This window comes from Sarcophilus harrisii, chromosome 3 (genome assembly GCF_902635505.1).
Source record: "Sarcophilus harrisii chromosome 3, mSarHar1.11, whole genome shotgun sequence".
Taxonomy (NCBI): domain Eukaryota; kingdom Metazoa; phylum Chordata; class Mammalia; order Dasyuromorphia; family Dasyuridae; genus Sarcophilus; species Sarcophilus harrisii.
Genome location: NC_045428.1, coordinates 455,964,923 through 455,989,024, shown reverse-complemented (window position 1 = coordinate 455,989,024; position 24,102 = coordinate 455,964,923). Strand labels below are relative to the sequence as shown.

The following is a 24,102-nucleotide window of genomic DNA, read 5'->3' as shown; positions in this document are numbered from 1 at the left end:
TTCCATTAGAATGGATAATTTTGCATTGACTACATTTATGTTTCAATTCTCTCAATTCTCTAGTCATCCAAAAGAGAACAAATTCCAATGAATTAAATTGAAAGGACTTACTAGAAAGGCTTAACAATTTCACCATAGGATTAGTGGGTTTAGCCATCCATTTTATTGCTAAAGTTATAAACTCTCAATTGTCATTTTAAATGTATTGGATTTTCCCATGTAAAAATTTACACTTAGCAACATATTTCATGACCCCAGATGCCAGATCCAATTTTGGATCCTAAAGGTCAATAGGAACCTTTGAGATATAAGTAACTTATTAGAGAGTTGTTTATATCATGGAACTTGTTAAAGTTAGAGGTTGTTGGGGATTTTTTTTTCTTTCTGGGCAATCATGCCAACAGAAAAAAGGAACTTAAAGTCAACTCAGATACTGGATAAAAAAATCTAATTCATTTCTATTCTCAAGAAGAACAGCAAAACCAGTCCATCATAATGTAGATCTGGAGATCTTTCAGGTCTTACTTAGAAGGACTCTAATGTACTGCAATGTACTATGTTCCTGAGGAACATGAAGAACTGAGTTGACCCTAGGTAGGTATGAAATAGTGGCTCCAACAAGACTGTGTAAAGCAGAACAATAAACCAACCCCTTGATGCTGTTATTGCATTTCTAACCATAGTCAAATGCAGATAGAGAGAGTAGAGAGTAGTGATTTACAGTAGTAATCTGCATATATATTCCACTCCATTTTATAATTCTGGAGCTGGAAGCTTTTCATTCGTATCACTTTTCTTCCACAATGAACTTAGACAGTCAGCTAGGCTACTATGTTCCTTCAAAAGAGAGAGCTGGCTTCTCAGAGGACTAGAAGTCAAAATTTTTGGGAAATTCTCACCAAACTTGTCACTATGATCATCATGACAGATTTCAGAATAAGACAGACACAAATCAAAATCAAAGTGATCTAAAGAAGCAAATGGGAGAGGTCCCATGCAACTACTCAATAGGCTAAGATGAGGATTAATATTTATAAAATTTCATTTTGGGGGAGGTCAAAATTAATAATTTCTGGATCTTCTTACTTGTTTTGAAGCCTTGTTAACACCAACATAATAGCCCTGTGAAAACAATGACCTCCCTCTGAGGTTTCTGTGGCCTGAATCTTCCAAGACTGAGTCAAAAGGTAAGAACTGGGTCATTTTTTTTCAATTCAACCCTCCCCATTCCTCCTCTACTTATATAGTGAAAGAAAGGAAGAAAGGAAAGAAAGGAAAGAAAGGAAGGAAAGGAAGGAAGGAAGGAAGGAAGGAAGGAAGGAAGGAAGGAAGGAAGGAAGGAAGGAAGGAAGGAAGGAAGGAAGGAAGGAAGGAAGGGAGAAAAGCCAAAGATAGTCAGAGAAATGAGTCAAATAGGGTGATATATTTAAAGATAGAGGAATTTTATAATCTTCTGAGTGTATCAAACCTGCTTTAAAATATATCTGTAATCTGAAACTCAAGTTCTAGCCTGTGCCACATTTTTCTAGTTTGTGAACAGAACAGACCAGAAACCTCCACAAGAAAGCCTAATGTTCTGGCTTGTTGCAAGAAAAGACTATACATACATATGTACATACACATACATATGTATGCACAATGTATTAATTTATATTGATATGCAAATCCAAAAAGAAGATGCCAAAAAGGGAAGATAAAGGTTGTCCTATCCATTCCCCTTCTCCTTAAAACATGAACAACTTAAGCATTCTCCGAAGTTATGGGAGAGGAGGTGAATGATTGTTCTAAGACTTTCCTGAACTTTTTAGCAAGACACTTGTGAGGCCTCTTAAGGGGAAGAGTGAGTCAGTAAAGTTGATAAAGGCATTATTGTGGGCAATCCATGAAGCCCATTGAGAAGTCTTTCAGATAGAATTTAGAAGATGTCATTTGGCATTTTATTCCTAGATCCTTTGCTGAAATTCTTGAGAATTTCTATAATGGGTCTACCTTCCTGAGCTCAGCTAGCCTGGTGCTACTAAAATTTTCCTGAAACCCAGCTACAACCTATTCTCCTGCCTTCACAATAATGAAAGTACCACTACCCCCAACACAGATTCACACCTTATTAACTCATCTGAAAAGCTTCCTGTCTTTCCTCCTTCCAATCCAATTTGTTTTGCCTCAATAATCAAATCCTCTTTTAGACCCCTAATGGACTACACTTTGCTCAAATTAAAACCATCTGATCACTTAGCCTAATATCCTGCATTTTTTTCTCTGTGTGTTCTTCTATATCCTGACTTTTAGGGTTGGGGGAGGGAGTAGTTTATGTTTGTTTGTCCTCGTTAATCAGCCAGCCCTATTTTTAAAGCACTTCTTATTTCTCAGTGCATTATTTTATCATTATTATACTAGTTATGTCAACAAGAGTCAAACCTCTTGGAATTCTCCTACTGCTTGTTTCAATGGTTTTCCAGCTGAATGTGTACTCTGACAGTGGGGGTTACACTAAATCTTTTGGCTCCAAACAGATCCCAAACTAATTGTCCTGAGAGTATCCTCACAAAGGAGTAACAATTTCACTATGGATAAGAGAAATCCCCACAGTCAGGTTACAACAAATCTGCAATTTGATCCACTGACATTCTGGAAGCAAAAATGGACAATATATGAAGCTGTTATGTTTTGTTTAGGTGGACTAATTTATTTGGACTTTCACCAACTCAGAGCAAATTCCATCTTGAGAACAGCCAAATCCAAACACTACAACAATCAGCTCCAATTCTTACCCACTTTTTTTTCCCTCTAAAATAAGAAAGCCAGCTTAAGTGATTTCAATCCCAAAGAGGATCACCAAGCTTTGCTATTAATACTAATAAGACCAGAAAATTCAGCATGAAAGCTTTATTTTTTAACACCCCCTTATTCAGAGTGGGAAAAACTAACTCTGAGAGTCCCCATAATACCAACAAAAAGAAAAGAATTTGTAACATGGATAAAAAAACAGACATTCTTGGGAACAGGAGAGGCTCTAGAGATAAGGTCCTACTTACCACGACTGGTCCTCCCCATGCACATGTTGTCTGGGGTTACAACTTCTTGTTTGATTGTGAAATAATCAGTAGACAAGGTGTCTGCCTGGAGAGGGTCCCTACTGAGGATGACTGAGGAATAGTCATTCTCATATTTGAGGGAGAGGAGCTCCTCAGAGCTGATGGGGTGCAGTGTCTGGTAGGACTCAGTGATGAAGCTGGGCTCTGAGAACTCTGATGGAGGGACACACTGGGCATGCTCAATACCATAACCTGCAGGTACAAAAGTTGGACAGAGAAATGTCAAACTTATAATGACTGATGAGTTGTACTTAGACTCAGAAAATCTCTCTCCTCCACCCCCAACTGCTAGTATCTTCCCCTACTTTCCATCTGTGCTGTCTCCCTTCCTCCTGTTCATTACCCTCATCTCTTTCTCTCTCTCATATATATATATAGTATTGTCTGTGTGAATGTGTATCTGTGAGAGATGACAGAATTCTCTAATCCAAAGAGGAAAAGGGGACAGTTTGGAAGTTAAAAATTGCTCTGATTTTTTAAAAAGGGAAATAAGCTCCATGAGCTAGAAAACAGGGTCTTCCTTTTTTCAATAGGATTTAAAGCTGAATAGTACATGTTCCTGAATCTACTCCTAGAGTAAAATGGAATAGAATAGGTTTTCTATCTGACATCCAAAACCAGCCCCACTTTAAGAAACAAAAATGCTGTGGCAAAAATAATCATAGGAAAAGTCTTTCCTTACTTCCAGAATTATCCAGAGGTATAAAGAGCTCTCAAGGTAGGAATTTTTCCCTAGGTTCACATCATAGGAAAAATGATTATCATGGATAAGTAGGACATCGTACTTACTAATGAAGTAATCCGAGGTATAGCGGGTCTCTGGATAGGCAGAGCTGACTCCACTAACTTGATATGGTTTCATGTCCTCTGCAGCAGATAAGAGGAAAAGGTCAATAAAGAAGCAATACTTGGCCCAAAAGGCTCTTGGATGCAAACACCATGGTGATCTCAACTCTTCTTGTATGAAATCAGCATTTTCAGTCATTGAGGCTACTGTTCTAGGCTTTTCCTACCGCCAACCCCCCAGGCCCTGTCTGGAGTGAGGTCACTGGCCACAAAAGAGCATTTAATTTTATTATTTCAGTATCTCTGAAATCAGACTTAAGATCCAAGAGAGTACCAAGGGATGTCAGTGAAATTCAGGCTCTCAACATAGATGAAATTGGCAGAGTTTGCAATCATACAATCAAAGGGCTAAAATGTATTGAAGGAAACCGTGTAGTCCAGGCAGGACATCCTCTGAACCATCTAAGAAAGATGGTATTTTCCTCATTTTTAAGGATCTTTTAGTATGCAGATTCCAGAGACTCTCTTGGGCACCAATTTTAGTCTCCTTAGAAAGAAGCTGCCTGGGCTTTTATTTTACCCTAGTATTTCAGAGAGAGGACCAGGTAGGACACAGGTATGGTAGACAAACTAATCCTGAATAACAAGAGAGAAAACTAAAATACACATTAAAAACAGGAAACTAATCCTTAATAAAAACGAAAAAATAAAAAATGTCTGCTTAGAACAGTTATTGTCAACTTATAATTATACAACTTGACAGAAACCAAACCCCCTATCAGTTCTGCACTAGGGATATCTAATTTTTTTTCAAGGAATCTGTACCTGGCAAATAATGTAGTGATAGAATTGTGAAAATATTGTGGAATTGCTTTTAGGGAGGGGCAGGAAGGAAAGTTGTTGGAGTTTTGGCTTCAGATATTTGATAGCATGTTGGGCAAAAAAAGGTTACAGGTGACAGGCCCATACCTGTACAGGAAAACAGTTCCAAGTTCAAACAAAATTATTAAACTCATGTGTTTGTGTTTTATCAGATCAAAACAGCAACAGCACCTTCTGTCCCTCAGTCTTGCACCTTTCCCTCTTCAAACATTTAAGTTCTGTTTTTGTAAGGTCTGAGTATTTTTCACTTTTATTTTTAATTTATTATAGTTTCCTTATCAAATGCTTTAGCCTGTGTACAAATAAACAGCCATGATCCAATTCTAGTTTGTTCTGACCAAGAACTATCTTTTACTGACTCTTTTATTGAAAAGTCAATTGAGTTGATCAGATTTTTGTATTCCAAATACATTAAATCTGAATCTAGTTTAGTTTTCCTGATGGAAAACAGCCATAGCAACCAGAGAATACTGGTATCCAAGAGGCATGAAAGGATCAATAGGTTTCCCATGCAAGCTATCTCACCATTAAAGAGAAACAAACCCCATCCAAATCCTGGCAGTTCTGTCAGGCAGAAAGAGGACAAGAATTACATTAGTAGATTACAGTTCAATTGATAAACCTGGTCAAATTTGCTGTTGTATAACCAAGCCAATTTATAAACTATTGCTATTATTTTCTCCCTGAGTAAAATAAGCTTCTTGAGGATAAAGGCTGGTACATTTTCTGTCTTTGTGTTCCCAGCACCTAGAAAACAACTGGGCAAATAGTAGTCATCTAATAAGTGGCTGATGAATTAACGGATTTAATTATATTCCTGCTACATATTTTCCTTCCATAAATTGGGCATTCATTTCTCTAAGTACATGGGGAGTCTGTCAAGGTATCAGGAAAGTCTGTGCAGCTATGTAGTTCTACTAGAACAGAAGAAACAAAAAGATTTACCCATTTCTTCACTGCTTACTTTGCAATTCATTTATTTATTTATTCATTTGTTTGTTTATTTATTTTGCAAAAAATGAGAGAAAGGACTAAGAATAACAATAGTATGCCCAGAGGAATCTAATTTGGGTCTCTCTCTTAGGCACTGCAGAATGGAAAATATTCTTGAACAAAGCAAGGTCTTATGAAAAATAAAAGTGCTAACCTTGAGCTTTTTCCCCTCCCCCAGAGTCTGCCAAGGGCTGGAACTGGTGACCACAGGGAAAGGGTGGGTCTGGGTTAGAGAGGGCAGTCGGCTTCTAGCCTTACAGTCAACTGGAGGGCACTGCTGACTGCTGGTAACTACAATTTATTTTAAGACGAAATTCAGAAAAATAAGAGTAAAAACACCCAAGTTTGCCTCCTGCTGCCATTTCTATACTCAGCCAGGACTGTGGTACATGAGTCACTTGGTCCTAAAAGGTTGGAAGGAGTTGGTAGGGGAGACCATGTCATTACAAGGTTGCAACACAGTGTCCCAAGGTGACCCACTGTTCCTATCCCATATGTGAAAGGTGCACTGAACTCTTCCACTAAGAATCAGGTGAATGGTTGACAGGCTTGACCTGCTGGTGAACCCCAGGGATCCAAGCCCTCTCCTAGATGTGAACAGGTATGAATGTTGTATATCTTAGAGGGACAAAACACTGAGCATAAGGTCTGAATGTGGTCACTGTCATAAATTACATGTGTATGTTCAGTTTATAAATACCATTTTTTCAGGGAAAAAAATGTTAATGCTTGAAGTCAGAGATAAGCGCTATGGATAGAGCCCTGAGAACTAACTGACATTGAGAAGTAAAACCTGGCCACAGCTCAGTAATAAAGTCATAACTTTACACAGATCTAAGGAGTTCTGAAGACATTGGAAAGCAGGGCTCCATTAATTTACTTTGCACCTAGGAACAGCCAAAAATTTAGGAGCCAGGAAAATATTATTAAGTAAGGCATATTTCAAATTACTTGTAAGTAGTCAAACATGTTTTGATACATTTTTCTCTATCCATATGGCCAAGGATGAGAAAAGAACAAGAGCACCTCTCCATGGGGAAGATGTCTTCCCTTTCCTGACCTGCATGAAAGACAAACATAGCAAAAGAACAGGACAGAAAGTCCTAAGGGTTTTGCCCTTTTTTGAGCAAGATTAGGTACCTATATATCACCTAAAGACCCCAAAAGAACCCTAAGGCATAAAGATTACTATCTAAATTTACACTTCCAAACTCTCATTTTACTATCAAATAATTCTATGGAAAGTAAGGTGCTATGGTGAAATTATTAGGTATCATTGTAATCTAAATTCTATTCAATGTTATCTGATTGGATACCCAGTGATATCAGCATATTTTATTGATTCTCACATCAATAACCTCCAAATAAGCTCCCACCAAGTCCAACCATTTTCTGCTTTGTTACCTTTTTGTAGGATCTCTAGATGCTCCCATAAGATGTCCCCAACAAAATCAGGGGCCAATTCCAAGAAGCAGTCTTTGCCCAATGCACAAAGAGCAGCTCCACTCATGCAGAACTTCTGGAAGTTCACACCTTTCAGGCTGAACTCATTCACTGCCCACAGTACCCAGTCCCGAACATGGGTTTCTGTCCATTGCCGGGGATCTGAGAGAGAAGGGGACAAGATCCAGTAGGTTAATATCTTACCCTTTTGTTTCTGCCCTTTTGCATATTCTAATAAACGGAGCTTAGCAAATATTATGACTACATTATTGGTTTAAAAGCCAATAACCAGGGGAAAAGGCACTGTTTTATAGGTAAAATTTATAAATCAGTTATCAATGCCATCTTACTGTTATTCTTCCCCACTATTTTTTCCTCCTTTAAAAAAAAATTTCTTCCATCTTACTAAGTAAAATGCCACAAACTATCTATAACTAGCATACTAAAAGTAATCATTCTAAACATGGACTTCAATAAAAATGAAATATGAAGAGAAAGAAAAAATCCAAGATTATTGATGTGTTAGTCCTCTTATTGTCTTATTTTTATTACCCTACATATTTTGATCCTGGATAAGTGAATAAGTGCTTTTCCTATGGCATGGAAAGAAATCTTTCTTTGATCTATCACAATTTTATTTTATTTTATCTTTTTGGTAAAATTACAATTCTTATTTTAAAATGTAAAAATCCTTGTTTGAATAGCATTCATGGCAATCAGAAATCATGTGAACAATAATCATAATAACATCTCTATTAAGTGATCACAGTATACAAAGTACACACAAAATCCTTTCTTTTACCCTCAACCCAGATATATAATACTCAACATATAACTCTTGGTCATGACTGCAGATTTCCCATAATCACATCAATCCTTCGTGAATACTGACAATGCCAGGAAAGATGAAATGTAGAAGAGGCAGCATGCTGTGCCCAACACCAAAAGCTCACTCTGATCTCTCTCTGTGACTTTGGTTTACAAATGCAAATTCAATGGGACTGATATCCACTTTATTTTTCACTAGACTGCTGTTTTTTTTAAAATGGCATATGAGTGTTAATACACATGAAAGGAGAGGGAATAAGCTTTTATTAAGCATCTACTATGCTAAGAACTTTACAAACCTTATCTCATTTGATACAAGTAAGCCTTCTCCAAGAATACTACTAAATTTTGGATTTTCCTGAAGTGGTCAATAACACCTTTTGACAGAGAGAAAAGAGGCCTGTTCTGGGGCCATATTGTTAACAGCAAGGTGGTATAGCGGACAGAAGGCTGGGCCTGGAATCAAAAAGAGCTGAGTTCAAATGTAGCCTCAGATCTAGCTATGTGGCTGTAGAAAAGTCAATTCACTTCTGCCTCAGTTTCCTTAATTATAAAGTGGAGGTAACAAAAGCACCTACCTCCTAGAATTGTTGTGAGAATCAAATGAAATGATATTTGTAAATTGTTCACTATTTGCCTGGAACACTTTGTGTAAGTGCTTAATGACTGCTTGTTCCTTTCCCTTCCCCCTTACTTCTGAAAAAATATCCTCCTAGATTCAAGTTTTCCATGTCTTCTTCCTCTACAAAGGCTTAATGAAGTGCCCTCTAGCTTCTTCTCTTTCCTGTCTTTATAATATCTCTCTCTATAAATATATAAATATTTTCAAATAGAGTCCCTAAGTTTGAGATGGCCAAGTTTACATATATTTCTTCTAATGATACAGAGATTGCAAAGATATCAAATGGCAGGGCACAAAGTCATTCTGGCTTCTGTGATACATTCTAGTCCAGAGGCACTTGCAGTTTTTCCAGAGGTGATAAAGGATGAACACAGAGAGACACTGAGGAAGAGAGGATGGACTCCGAGGCAGGAGGCCATGGATTCAAGTCCAGCCTCTGACTTATGGGATGTTGGACCTTATACAAGTCCCTTAGTCTCTCAGTGCCCCAGGCAACTTTCTAAGAATAGGAGAGGAGGTGCTGATCTGCACTGATATAAGGAGCTCCTCTCCAGGATTTCCCATCCTGATGAAATCATGTCTGGTCAAAAGAGGGGGAGTGGGGGGGGGGGAAGTGACTATTCAAGATAGCGTTGGAGACTTTGAGAAGTGAGATATTACATTCCTGGTCTCCTAGAAGCTAATGGTTAAGAGGGGTTGGGTTAGGTTGTTGGGAAAGGACTGATGGTATGAATACCAGATCTTCTGACAGGTCTAGGCCCAATCTTTTTCTCCCCAGAATGAAAGCATACCTTTGGGAATTCCCAGCCGTTGCTGCTCTTTAGTGAAACCACTGAAAGTGGCTTTCAGTGCCTGTGACATCATTTCTTTGCTGCTTGGAGTTAAGAGGGGAACATCTGCACATTCCATATCTGTAAGAAGCAGAAGAAACACAAGCAAATTCAATAACCAGAATTAAATAAATTAGTGAATAAATAACCAACCCTGAGGATTCTTGGTTGCAGAGAGAGCTCAAGAAAGGGGCAGAAAGTCAAGGAAACACTTGGTTTAACTTAAAAGGAAATATGTGAGACATCAAAGAGCCAGCACAACCTAATGGATGGAGAGCTATTTAGAGCGAGAGAGATCCTGGGGGAAGGCTTCATCTCCGACACATACAGACTCCCAGGACTCCAAGAACTTCCCTAAGATTCTAAGTTGTAGAGTAATTATAGATAGGTATTGAAGGGCATTTCCTTATCTCAAATTTCCTGGATAGCAAAAGTCTCAGGCCCAGAACAAAACAACATCAAACAAACAAACAAACAAAACAAGGAATCATCACTATGAACAACTACATCCTAGGCCTTATACAGACTATGGAAGATCTAACCACTGCCAAGCTAATTAATTAATCATCTATGTAGCACCTATGCACAAAGCTTTATACTATTTGCTGACAAATATAAACACAAAATATTAGTGCTTTCATTAATTTTAATTTTTTATTTTAATTTTGAGTACCAATCAATAAATATTGGTTAACTGTCAACTATATACCACTATATTTAACATATACATAATAAATAAATACAAGATAATAGGTGGTAGAGGAGGGGGTAATTTGAAGAAGAAAATTATGTTCACCATAGGAGAATGAGAATGAAAAACTAACAACTGGGAAGATTCCACACAAAAAGTGATACCCAAAGGTGAGTCATGATGGAAAAAATGGATTTTGAGAAGTGAGGATGAAAGAGAATAGGTTTCAGGCATGAGGGATGTCTTGTACAATTACAGAAAGGTCGTAAATGGGATGGGGACTTTGGGAATCTAGTTAGAAGACTAGTATGTCTAAAATATAGAATACCTATTGGGGAATACAGTGAAATAAGGCTAAAAGGCAGACAAATTGTAGCCCACTGGAGAGAGTCTTAACCATGAGGTCACTCATCATTTCTTTTATTTATTTACTTCTCCCATTAGGAGAAAGGAAACCTCAAATAAAGAAAGACTCCAGAGCAAGAGAATAGTTGAGACAATTGTTATGTCTTTCTTATTTGCCATCAGAAATGCTGCAAGAAAACTGTTAAGGGTCTATGCTCTGTTCCCAACAGGAGAAAGGAACAGATATAGCTGTTGTTATAATTCCTGTCCTAATACTTGGGGCCCACTTCACCCTATGCTCACCACCTTGCCTCTATATCATTAAATGAAGCAATTTGCTATAACAATAAAGTGTATTCGTTTGAAAGCAGAAGACCCACATTTGAATCTTGCTACTAGCTAGTTTGAGTTTTATTTTTTTGGGGGGGAGGGGGAAGAATTAATTTCTGTTTCTTGGTACTCAGTTTTCCCATCTGTATAAAGAAGAAATAGGAATAAATTATCTCTAAGATCCCTTTCAGCCTCAGTTCAAAGATCTCATGACTAAAAGAACACTTCTTACTAAAATAAATAAATAAATAAAAAATGAGCGCCAACTTCTGGCTGAAATCAGATACCTTTGAATTCACCCAAAGGTACAATTTCTGACAAACTAGTAAGTAAAGACAGAAGATTGGGAAATTTCTGCTAGCATTACTGACTAATTTCTCTTAGACCTTGGCACCAATCGACTTTAATGTCTGAGATTGTTTGCTCTACCCTAACCTGGAATCTTGTTAGTAATATGAAACTGGTAGAGCTAAAAGGATGCAATAGGGAAAGGTAAAGCGATCCCCGTTACCAAGTTTTTGATTCTGGAGAGTTAAATAAGGTCTTAATTCATTAAGTAGTATTAGCTGGGGGTAGAGGAGGTGGGGGAGAGAAATAGCAACTGGAACAAATTCACTGTCTGAAAACCTCAAAGTGAAGGAAGACTCCAAAGCAAGAGAATTAGTGGAGACAATTGTTCTCTTTTATTTGCCACAAGAAAAGCTACAAGAAAACCGTTAAGGGTCTATGTTCTGTTCCCAATGGGAGAAAAGAACTGATATGGTTGTTGTCCCAATCCCTGTCCCAGTACTTGGGGCCCTAAAGTCCCAGGGAGTGGTTTTGGTTTGGGTCACTTTGGGACATGCCTCCAAATCTAATGGAAAAATCAACAATCCTCCAGGAAGGCTGACAAAGGATGGAAAATCCCAGATTGTAAGTGGGGTGGGGGTGGGGGGAGGGAGGGAAGATGGTGATTACATAAACATCAGTGCTTCAAACAATGAGCAATCAGTGAGTCACTAACACATAAATACACACACACACACAAATAGTGTATGTGTATATATATATATATATATATATATATATATATATATATATATATATCAGAGATGAATCTTATCCAGAAAATGCTTGTACTTTGAAACCAAGACCTTATCAATAGAGACTAGCATCCTATAAAACAACTAAAAATTTTTCTTGAGGGTAAAGGCAATTTTTATTTTTAGAGAGAAATGCAACAATAAAAATGTACAATAGAATTTCAATAAATATATTTGTTTAATGGAATCGCTCCAGTATAGAATTGGTTAACTTCCCTCTCTTCACTCCCAATCCCTTCCCAAATTGGTGAGTTTACGCCATGTAAGTTTTATTTTGTTTTGTTTCCTCCATCCCCTTTCTTCAGATTTATGACTCGATGAAAAGGACTTTACTGAAGGCGGAAGTTGGACTGGACAGCACATATGGAAAATATAGACCAGGCCAAATGGTGGAGTAGTGGGTCTGCAGTTGATTGCCAAGTGGAGCTGAAGGATGAAGTCATCCAAGAGGTTTCAGGCATCTACCAAACAGAAGAGTTTGGGAAACCTGACCCCTGGAAGGGGAGAAGGACACAGGGTAATTGAGTAGGAAGGAGAGATACACAGGTTCAACAGACATTGAAAAAGGGCTCCCTAGCTTTAGCATCTTATAATTGAATCCAAAGTGAAGGTCTGGACAGTGCTGCTGAGTTGACAGTTTTTCACATGGGCCGTTGTTTCCTGCCTGGAGAGCTTGCATTTCCAGGTTCTCAGTCATGCCCTTCATAGGAAGCAGCTGGGATTATTTTTGCCCATCCACTTCAATGCCATCACTAATGTACCCAGCTACTACCTTGTTTGTGCCAGCTGCACAACAGCTCCAGAAGCTGAGCCCAGCTCTGCCTCTCTGAGTGGAAAATATCACATCTCTTGGAAAATACCTAATGACCCAGCTGATGAAAGTGCTAACCAAGCCCACTGGGGACACCTGCACTTGGACTTGGACTTGATCCCCCTCTCCTCCCTCCCGATCCCTTGATCCAAAGGACTCAGAAAGTTGGGATCACAGTCTTAAGCAGCATTTCTAAAGGACAGAAAGTATTAGCTATACCATAAGTACTGCTAATAAACACACATAACATGAACATACACACATAGCAGTGGTTTTGCTTTTGTACCTCAAAATGCAAATTAATAAATGTTTATCAGCAAGCATATAATTATGTGTGTTTACAAGTGAGCAAGTTCTTCTTTTGTGAAATCACAAGAAGAAACTCCTACTGTGATACCTAGTTGGTATTAAATACTATACTGATTAATAACAATAGTGTGAATCATATATCATATGAGGGGTAGGTCTGAGGGAGCCACAGTCTGACCAAGTTTTATCATCTCTCTCAAAGGATCATTATCATACCCTGCAAGAATAATTTCAGTTCATCCTACATTTTTCTTTAAAATGAGGTCATTAATTTTTTTATCTCTATTTGATTACAGGATACAGAACTCCATCAGTTACCAAAACAAATTAACTCATTTGCAAGTGTATCAGAAACATTCACATCATTTCTATGATAATTTATTTAAGCACCAATTATATTTAAGGTATTATGATATGTTCTGGAAGAGGAGGAGCATGTTTAAAAAAGATCAATAAGACAGGATCTCTGGGACACAAATACTTATAATACAAATTAGAATATAGTAAATATGCCTAAGAAGCACAAAGTGCTATGAAGAAGAGATGGCTTTCAGATAGGAGCATTAGGTCAGACAGGACACTTTGAGTTGGGCCAGCCTGTGACATTTGTCCTTCCCTTGTTGGGAATGGGAAGTCATTAAGCCTTAGACTAACTTTCTGGTCCTCAAATTTGTGTTAACCATTAGTGATTTATTCAAAGATCTAAGGAGTTATTGTGGAAAGTGCCTTATAAACTGTAAAGCACTATATAAATGTACTATAGCTACTACCATTATTGTTGCTACTGTTATTATTATTAACAATATTATTACTGTTGATGTAGGAAAATTGATGAGCAAATGGACCATAGGGTTTTTATGCTATGAAAACAGCATGTCTAAGCAGATATGATTTATGAAGTGTCTATCCACATGGATGGAGCAGGATAAGTGAGGGGCATTTTGATAGCACCGAAATATCATTTTTTTTTTCATTTTAGCCATATCTCAAAAAAACTTTTTCCCTCCTCTCCCTGCCTATTTCCGGGATAATGTAAAACAAGAGTTTCAATTCATTCCCATGGAATTCAGAGGGTCAGAACTTTTTGGTTTTGAAGAACCCTTTAAGGAATTTTCTGGTGCCACTGGAGGGGAAATGTTCTTCAAATGAAGAAGCCGCAAGTCACCAATGCTATGTAGAATCTCAATCTGTGATGACTAGATATCTGGCAAGATTCCTTCTCCCATTCTTCTCCAAGGAACCACTTGAGACAGGATAATGCATGATCCCATGAGACAATCAAAGGTATTATATGGCCATCTGATATGTCATACCCATGAGCAGGGATGCCAGGACACTGGTTCTATCCCTGTCTTTCCACAACCCTAGTCTATAGTCTCTCTTATTGTACATGTTGGAGTATCAGGAGATAAAAGCTTTGGCCCAACATGCATGCAGTGACATAGAACAAAGGGCATGATATTCTCCTAACAGGAAAAGATATTCTTGTTATGCAGCAAAGAAGCACCAAGATATTAATGCAAAGAAAAGGCAGAATTATATTTAAATGGGACCATTCAAAGAATCCAACTCTTTCTTAGAGCTAAAAAACTCAGAATCACATTCAACTGGTCCTTGAAGCATATGAATAAAAAAGGAACTAGAAGGTAGGTTATGCCTTCTTTCTCTACTATACTGGGTTCACCTTTCTGGGTCACCTGAATTAGGAATGGTACAACTTGTGGCTAATGAAACCAATGTGCTGTTTTTTTTTTTGTTTTGTTTTGTTTTTTTGGGGGGGTTGTTGTTTTTAATTGTCATTGCTAAATAAAAGGAAACCATGAAGAGGCTTTCTGGTTCCTATAAATATTTCTTAATGAATGAGTAGTTGCTCTATTGGAAAAGACAAAGCTCTGAAGAAAGAGCATGCAAAGATCTTTAGCTGCTGGGAGGATCTGATTTACCAAAATGACTTTAGGACACCCTTCCTCTGCTGCAGGAATGATCTGAGTAGCTCAACTTCTTTAACCCAAGACAAATTCATTCATTCTCTCTCCCTCCTCTTTCCCCAGCTCCACCCCCACCCCCACCCCCCCACCCCCGGTCACTCCCTCCCCCCTTTTTTCATTGTTGCTTTAAAGAAAAATTTTGGCATGAAAACTTACTAGAAGAAAGTAAATCCAGAAAGAATAAAATACAACTTATTATTTTAAGAAAGCAGAAAAATGTTGGGGGATGGTGTTCCATGCCTCTCATTTTAGATTTGCCTGTTCTTATGTTCATCCATTCAGCTCTTGTGACAGAGACAGGAAGAATTCTAATATAACTCAAGAAGTGAGGTGGAAAGTGTGTTTTTAAATTGAATTGCTAAAAATAAGACTATCTAATAATTCCCTTGGCCAAAGGTGAAAATAATCAATCATTCAGACTCCTATAATCCACAAACAGAATGAGCTGATAATTGTACTTAAGTGCTAATTCCAGGATCTCAGAGCAGTTTAAAAAAAGGGATGGAAATCATGAAAATCAGCAGAGTATGGGAAAAAAAAAATTTACTGCTTTCGCCCAACACAATCAAGCCACACATGCTCAGGATGAAGGAAAACTTCGTCTCTATTAATTAATTGTCATCTTGGTTTCCCCACCAAGGATGCTTATAAATCACTCTTAAGATAGGTTCAGAGGAAAATAAAAACTTAATTTGAATTGAAGTCCAAATTATTAATTTTGTGAGCCAAGTTAGAATCTTGGTTCTGCTACTTATAGTGAAGATAACCTTTGACAAATTCCTTTATTTCCCTGGACCTCAGTTTTGTTATCTGTAAAATGGGCATGTATATCTCCTAGGAGTATTTTGTAATTCTATAGGGTTCTATCAGTTCAACCTTTTGTTTCTATTGTAAATGAGCATTCTGGGGTTATCTATTTTTGTTTTCTCTTTTATCAGATGGACAGAGAAAAGCTGGCCTTGAAATGATCTGTAGCAAATCTTAGGTATATAGTATTTCCTCTCCCTTCACCCAAGGAATTGGGCCACAGACCTACTTTAGTTAAGGAGAGCATCACCTTTGCAGGAAAATCACCACCATAGCATTAGAAAAAATTATGAGAAATTTATAAAGCTTCTTTATATGCTTGATCCAAGACAGGGAAAATAGAGTTTCATTTCACCTCTTCCTCTTAAATAAAGAAAATCCTATGTTATAATCTTATTTTCATTGTGTGTGCCTAAAGTAAGAACAATAAAAAGAGCAGAGGACAGAGCACTGGGGAAATAATTATAACTCTTGGCTGCCACATTTCAGTCTCAGAATTAGGAGGAAATTCAAAGACCAACCTGTAGCTGAACAAAAATCCCCTCTACAATAGACATGACTGTTGGTCATTCAGTCTTTGTTTAAATGTTTCCTTTATGGTCAAATCATTATTTCTCAGAGTGACGCATTCTCCTTTAGGATAATTCTAAATGTTGAGAAGTTCTTCTTTATGTTGAGCCAAAGCCTACCTCTCTGTTTAAGAAATCTGGCTACATTTCTGCTCCAGTCAAAGACTCAACAGGACCCAGCACCAATGTGTTTGCCCTATTTCTTATGTACAGTTTGCATTTTTGTCTTTCCTTCTAAATAATACGCTCTTTTTTGACATCTTTCATTAGCTCTCCTAATGTTCCCAGTCAGCAGAATATTACTCCAAAAAAAAAAAAAAAAAAAAAAAAAAGGGCAAGAAAAGGATGGACAGATGATCCCTATTTCACCCTCTGATGACCTGACATGACCAAAAATGCAAACTTGGGTCTCTTGTTACAACTTCTTGGGCTCCACTGCCAATCCACACAGCCACTGACGGAAATTCACACTGTTTAGATGTAACATGCCAACTTGGAGGGAGATGCCACTTCTTAGAAGGAAGCTTGTTCTGTAATAAAAAGTATGGTTCTAAGAGAAGTCAGCACATGCCCCAGACTACACGGAGAAATCATCTGGTCCTTGCAGAGTAGCCTGAGAAAGAAGCCTCCAGATAGATGTGGATTTAACATCTGTAGGAAGTGACCTCAGTCCATCTCCCTCCCTTTCCCCAAAAGGAGTTTTAACACATTATTCCCACTGAAGTGCTGAGGATTTGGTGACTCACTAGACTCACACATGGTTCCAATGAGCCCTTGACCATTACATGGTGGGGAGCAGGAAAAACAAATGAAAGCAGTTGTAATTCGGCAGCAAGAACTCAGATCTGCCAGACAAAGGAGCTCCAATGCATTTTACCAAATTCAGTCAGGCACCTGACATGCGAAAGCTATTTTTAATCGCTGGATTTATTTCTTTCCTATTCCCTCTTCCTCCACCCTCAGCAAACTTTACTGAGTCAGGGCAAAACCCAAATCAGTTCCAGGTGTTTAGGGAAACCCAGAAGAGGCTCTTCCGTTTCATGATCCAAGCCAGAAAACAGAACCTTCCCCTGGACCCCGAAGCCAAGTTTTCTTGTTTCTCCATAGAGCAGGTTAAATCTCTCATTTCCTTTGGGCAAATGGCCTCACAGGGGAAACAGCCAGTGAATGCCTGTGCCCATCTGGAATGGCTTCTGGATATTGGGTTTTCTTAAGCAGCAAAGACAAGTCTTCAATCTTGGTTAACATGTATCCACATATGTTTGTGCATACCTGCCTATACTAAGTACTACAAACTACCTCAAAAGCATGCTGTCCCTGTTCACAAGAAGCTTTAGCTCTCATGCGATTTGTCGATAGCCATTGATGGCCCATTCCCCAAAGGAGAAGCAATAAGATGGAGATACTATCTTACACACATCTCAGTAAGATTAACTGTTAAATAGTAAAGATATTTCCTAGCAAATAAAAAAAGAGAAAAAAAAGTAAATTTCTGTCCTATTGTGTTCCATTCTGTGTGCCCCCTTTTAGAGAGACATTGACAAACTAGAACCTATTTTGAGAAGGGAAAAATTAGATAGTAAGGAGATTTTAAATTATATCACATGAGAATCAGTGGAAGAAACTGAGGATATTTAATCTGAAGGAAAAAAAAAAACTCAGATGAGACCCCCGCCAAAAAAAAAAAAAAATCATTGATTTTGAGCTAGTCAAGAACTTGGAGATCATCTAATTCAACATTTACTTAAAAAAAAAAAGTTTAATTGATTATTTTTTCTTTTCTTAAGATCACTATCTCTTCCCAATGACTCTGCCCATTCCCTCATCCTTAATAGAACTCTCCTTTCTAACAAGTATTGTTAAAAAATAATAATAAATAAATAAATCAACACATTTAGAATACCACTAGAGTTGTTGAAGTATTTAAGAACTCAAGGCTTGGAATAAGTAAATCTGGATTCAAATTCTACTTCATGGTTCTGTGACCCATGGCAGGTCATCTAATCTCTATTTGCCTCTAGAATTTCCTTATCTATTAAAGTTAGGATGTTGGACTCAAACTTTGAGATGACTTTCTAGCTCTAAATCTATGATCCTCTAACATCTGTGCTGGAAGGCAGGGACCATGTTTCACTATCCATCTTCTGAAGTCATGACTGATGACTGTATTAATCAGAATTTTGATGGGTTTCACTGTTCTTTTAAAATACTATAGCAATTATATAAATTGCTTTTCTGATTCTGCTTACTTCATTCTGCATCAGCTCATATAATATATATATGAACAAATTACAAATGATAGTCATCGATTAAAACATAGTAGGAACAATCCAGGATAATATTTAAAACAAATTACAAATGATAGTCATTATAAGTCCTCCCAAGTTTCTCTAAATTCTTCATGTTCACCAGTTCTTATAGTGCAATAATATTCCTTTATGTTTATTACAATTTATTCACTTATTCTTCAATTAATGGACATTTACAACCTTGTATTTATTTTCTGCTACAAAAGTTACAGTACTCAATAATTATGTATACGTGGTACCTCTGTTTCTCTTAGACCTCCTTGAGCTGAATGCCTTGCAATGGTATCACTGGATCAAAGGATATGTAAAGTTTAGTGACTTTGTTTTTAGTATAAATCATCAATTTATAATTTCAACAATAGCTATTATTATTATTCCTATAATCCCTTTTCATCTTTGTCCATCTAATGTCAGCCATTTTCTTTTATAGATGTGAAAACTAAAAGGGAAAGAGATGATTTGCCCAAAGTTACATAGGTCATATGTAGCAAAGAATTTGAACCCAGGTTCTCTGCCTATAAATACAGGATTGTTTCTATTACATACTAAATAAGTACTAATTTCAAATATTCTAAGGACTTACATAATAAAAAACTAGACTTGCTCTTTATAGTTTTTTAAGAAAAAAACAGAATTTTTGGATAAAAAATATAGAGGGAGATAGATTTCAGAACAATATAATAAATGCCTTTTTAATAATTAAAGTTGTACAAAATAAAATGAATGGAGAGGTGAAAAGTGGGGAGTTCCCTGATACTGGTGGTATGCAAGCAGAAGCTGACTGATCACAAGTCAGGGATGTTTAAGCAGAGATTCATGCAGTCGACTAGACTATCTACATGTCCTCCCAGCTCCTTTGCAACACTGAAATGTTGGATATTTTTGTTTTTGTAACTGCAAGGTCTTTTTGATATGTCAGCAGTTTCCTCATTAAGTCACCATCATCAATGAATATAAGGCTGCCATAATCCTGCATCCTAGACCCTAAATTAAATTCCCTTCTCTTTCTCTGACCCATCAATCTTTTAAACTTTTAAAAAATATCAGAGTTCTGACACAGAACTAAGTTGTGACTTTCTAAAAATATCTGTCATATTATGTATTTGATGAAAACCAAACTGCTATATCGTTTCCTAAGCACTTTTGCCTGTAAGTTTGTAAATCACTTATATATCCTTTAAAGGAATATTTGCTCTAGCCATTAAAATTCTCATTTACTGGGGTCATTTAAATGTTATAGTTCCAAGAATCATTGAAGTTTCAGTTTTTGTTTTTGCTTTAGGAGAAAGTTTTGTATTGAGGCAAAACTATAATAATATCTTTCAAACAAGCTTTACACCTGTTGGAGTGACTTTGTATACAGTATCTCATTCATTTTTTATACTACCCTTATTCTGGACAAGTCCCAAAATTTTTTTTTAAATATATTCTTCCTCCTTATAAAGATCACAAGAATAACTGTTACTCTATCTGGATGGAAAAATATAAAAGCAATCCTTCCAATTCCAAGGGCTTTATAAATGTCACATCTATTCTGGGTCATATTCATCTTCTACTCCTAACTTCATTTAAAGTGTCATAATGCTCATAGAACCAGTAATGTTACATTCAAAATCTTCTATCTTGCTTCCATCCTTCAGGTCACTTTTTGGAGGAATTATGAGGCTACTGTCACTTCTAGGTTCTCATACCTGGGGTGCTCATCAATTTGGGCAGATATATTTTTTAAAGAAATCTCTATCTCTGTGTCTTTCCTCTCTCTCTACCTGTCTCTCTGTCTCTATCTCTCTCTTTTTCCCCTTCTACCCTTATCTTTCTGTAAATTGTGAAAGCTAAGAAAATAAATGTATGGAAAATATAAATACATTTCTCCTCATTTTTGCTATTTATTTGCTAGAGTAAAAGTTTTAGTTGGAGGAAGGAATGATTCTTAATCCCCACACATTTCACAGAGACAGCTGCTACAGCCCAGAGACTTGAAACACTCAAAGGTTGCTCCCTTTCCTCTACTGAATCAGCCTCTCTGACCAGGACCATTTGTTAGCCTTGTGCTAAGGCTGGGCTTCAGGCCCAGTTGGCTTTCTGTTTAAAAGGCAAGGTGGAGAGTAGGAGGGGTTTGGAAAATTAAAAGTTCAGTTCAGTTGGGCAAGGTGGGCAATGAAGACACTTCTCACTGGGCAAAGCAGAGACATGGGAAAAAGAAATGGAGTAGAGACCATTTATTTAGGCTGGACCAGTTGAAGTTTTTCTGCACTTTTGAACTGTTTTCTCAAGGCCTGCCTCTCCCTCCTACGCAGGAAGCAAACACAGAGACAGGAATCTTCCAACTAGAGCTCCTGTCTCCCAGACCTAGCCCTTGGGGGAAAAAAAGCAGGAGAAGGTACAATTTGGGAATGAAAAGAGAACAAGGAAAAAGAGAAAAAGAACAGAGATCTGGAGTCAGGAAATAAGAGTAGAAAGTGTAAATAGAATAGAAAGCCAGAAGGTGCGAGAAGAGAGTGGGAAAGAGAGAGAAAACTGAAGAATCCCAGAGGAAAGAAAGAAGAGTAACAAAGGATTCATAAAAAAGGGAGTGAAGAAAGACAAAGGTGAAGGAAGAAAGAAAGATGAATAAGAGGATCAAGAAAGGCAGATGTATCACAGAATCTTTGGCATGAGAAGGGTTTATATTATCTAGTCACAGAATCTTAATTAAGAGCTGGAAGAAAACTCAGGGACTATATGGTCCAACTTAGATTTTGAGAGGATATGCCTGTAGAATGTCCCCAACAAATGCTTAAGTTCTTTCTACTTCAAGACATTTACTGAGAGAGATTCTACAGCTTCTAGGGGCAGGTAATTTCCACTTCAGAGTAGCTCTAATTGTTCAGAAATTTATGACAACCCGTATCCCTCTTACTTCAAAAACATAAATTTGCCTTTCTGCATTTCCCACCAATTGCATCTAGTTCTAGCCTCTTCAAATATTCAAAATAGTTATCATGTCATTCATCAAGTTTTTTCTTCTTTATACTACCCCAAATGTTTTCAGCTTTTTTCTTCAATAGGATAGTGATCATCCTGGTCTCTTCAGGATCAACCCCCTCATTTTCTAGATGAAGGAACTGAAGCTTATATAAGTGAGGGAAGCAGGATCATACCACTGTTTTTTTATTTATTTATTTATTTATTTTTGCAGAACTGGGACTAGGTCTCAGGTCTCCTAATTACCAGAGCAGTGCTTGCTTCCCCTATACTATATATTATATACTATCAGGTAATTATAGATTAACCTACAATGGGGAAGATGTGGCTAGAGAGCAGCTGCCTAGGGAAAGAAATTTGGAAATTGAGGCACAGAGAAAGATGTCCTGGAGAAAGAAGAAAAATCATATGAGATCTTGGTATAGCAGAGTCAGGCTATAATTTAAAGAATTTATCCATCTGGCCTCAGACACTTAACACTTCCTAGCTGTGTGACCTAGGCAAGTCACTGAACCCCAATTGCCATAGCAAAAAAAAAAAAAAAAAAAAGAACTTATCCTCTCTATCCTCTCAGCCTACCTTTGAACTTGTATGTAATAATGCCACACTTCTAATCCCAAGGGACTCATTCCCAGAATAGTATATTTCCAAAAATAGTCTTCTTTAGACTTTCTTGCCAACAGTCTCATTTTGGAATTAAGAATCTCAAGGAACTCCAAGAACAAGCCATTCACCCAAAGATATAAAATAAATCAGTAAGTGAGGGCATGCCTGTCAATTCAGCAAATCTCTCTTACTGCATAATTCCCATAGGTTTTCAATATTTCAAGCAACTAATAAGCATTTATTAAGCACCAGTGTGTGTCAATATTAAGTACCAATAAGCACCATTATTCTAGGTGCTAGAGATTCAAGTACAAAATATGAATCAACCCTACTTGAAAATGCTTTCAAGAAAGAGTCTTGGTTGTAATAAATAATATTTTAAAAATTGACATTATAAGTTTTCAAAAGCATCTATTTTCCTCATATTTATATGTTACATAAATGTGTGTGTGTGTGTGTATTTTTCTTTTTTTGCTTTTTTGCTGAGGTAATTGGGGTTAAGTGACTCGCCCAGGGTCACACAGCTAGGAAGTGTTACAAGTCTGAGACCATATTTGAACTCAGGTCCTCCTGACTTCAGGGCTGATGCTTTATCAACTGCACCATCTAACTGCCCCCAAATGTATATTTTTAAAACCAGAAAAGGTTCCTTTTTTCCAATGGAAAATCAGAGATGAAAGTTGGTCTTCAAAAACTCCTTGAAGAGTTCACTAAAACATCATATCTTATTGCTTCAAAAAGAAAAACAAAATGGAAATTATTTTTATATTCAGAAGCTTTTTGTATGCAGATGTGCTTTCCTTTTAATAAATAAATCAGAAGAGGAGAAAAATACACACAAATCCATTTTTACTAATAGAACTATCTGCTCTTGACCCATGGAAAATCCATACCATTTCAACCACATTCCCCTCATACTAGTTCTGGAAAGTGCCAAGGAAAAAGAGGGAAGAGGATAGCTGACTGTTAATGTGCCAACTATTTGTGATGAAACAGTGCCCTATAAAGACTGTCACAGGCTTGAAACCAGAAGTAAATATATGCCATTAAGAGTAGTACGTATCTCATAGGATTGTTTTGAGGATCAAATTAGATAAAAATCACTCTGAAAATTTAAAGTGATAGAAATAGTAGGTATCATAATTTTTATTAATATCATCATCATTATTATTACACATTAAAAATTGGATGCAACATCCTGGATATATCAACCACATTTACCAACTTCATGAAAAGTAATTACAAATATCTTTAAGTTTATATAGTTATATCTAAATAGTGCAGTTAACAAGAGTCAAGATCCAAAACCAAATCTGGTTGCAGACATTTACTAGCTATGTGACCCTGAGCAAGTTATTCTCTGCCTCAGTTTCTTTGTTCCTACTTCCCAGAGTTGTTGTGAGGATCCAATGACCTAATATTTATAAAATGCCTAACCCAGTGCTTGACACATATAAATGCTTGCTATTATTATGCCATCATTGAATCTTAGAAGTTGAAAGAAAAGATCATTTAGACAGATCTTCCACCTAAAGAAGCAATCTTTTCTACAACATCCCCAACAAAGAGTTATTCAACTGTTGCTTGAACATCCCAGGAGTGGAGAGCTCATTATTTTTTGAGGCAGCCCATTCCATTTACAGGTAGCTCAAACTGTTAGAAAATTCTTCCTCATTGTGAGACAAAATCTGTTTCCCTTTAATTTGCATATACATACACACATATGTATATGTAGGTTTTGGATTAGGACATAAAAGACATGGATTCTAGTGACAGCCCTGCCAATGTACTAACCAGGTGATCTTGGCAGAG

At 37.1% G+C, this 24,102-nt stretch overlaps 1 protein-coding gene across 4 annotated transcripts in view; it reads right to left on the bottom strand.

The window, feature by feature from the left end:
• ETS1 (ETS proto-oncogene 1, transcription factor) overlaps positions 1-24,102 on the bottom strand; it is a 188,587-nt gene that overhangs the window by 30,550 nt on the left and 133,935 nt on the right. For all 4 annotated transcript variants that reach the window (XM_023499550.2, XM_031960917.1, XM_031960918.1 and 1 more), the window contains 4 exons: positions 9,441-9,560; positions 7,161-7,361; positions 3,885-3,962; positions 3,036-3,287 (listed from right to left, as the gene is read on the bottom strand). In XM_023499550.2, the coding sequence (XP_023355318.1) occupies positions 3,036-3,287; positions 3,885-3,962; positions 7,161-7,361; positions 9,441-9,560 (651 nt within the window). The remainder of the gene's footprint in view (positions 1-3,035; positions 3,288-3,884; positions 3,963-7,160; positions 7,362-9,440; positions 9,561-24,102) is intronic.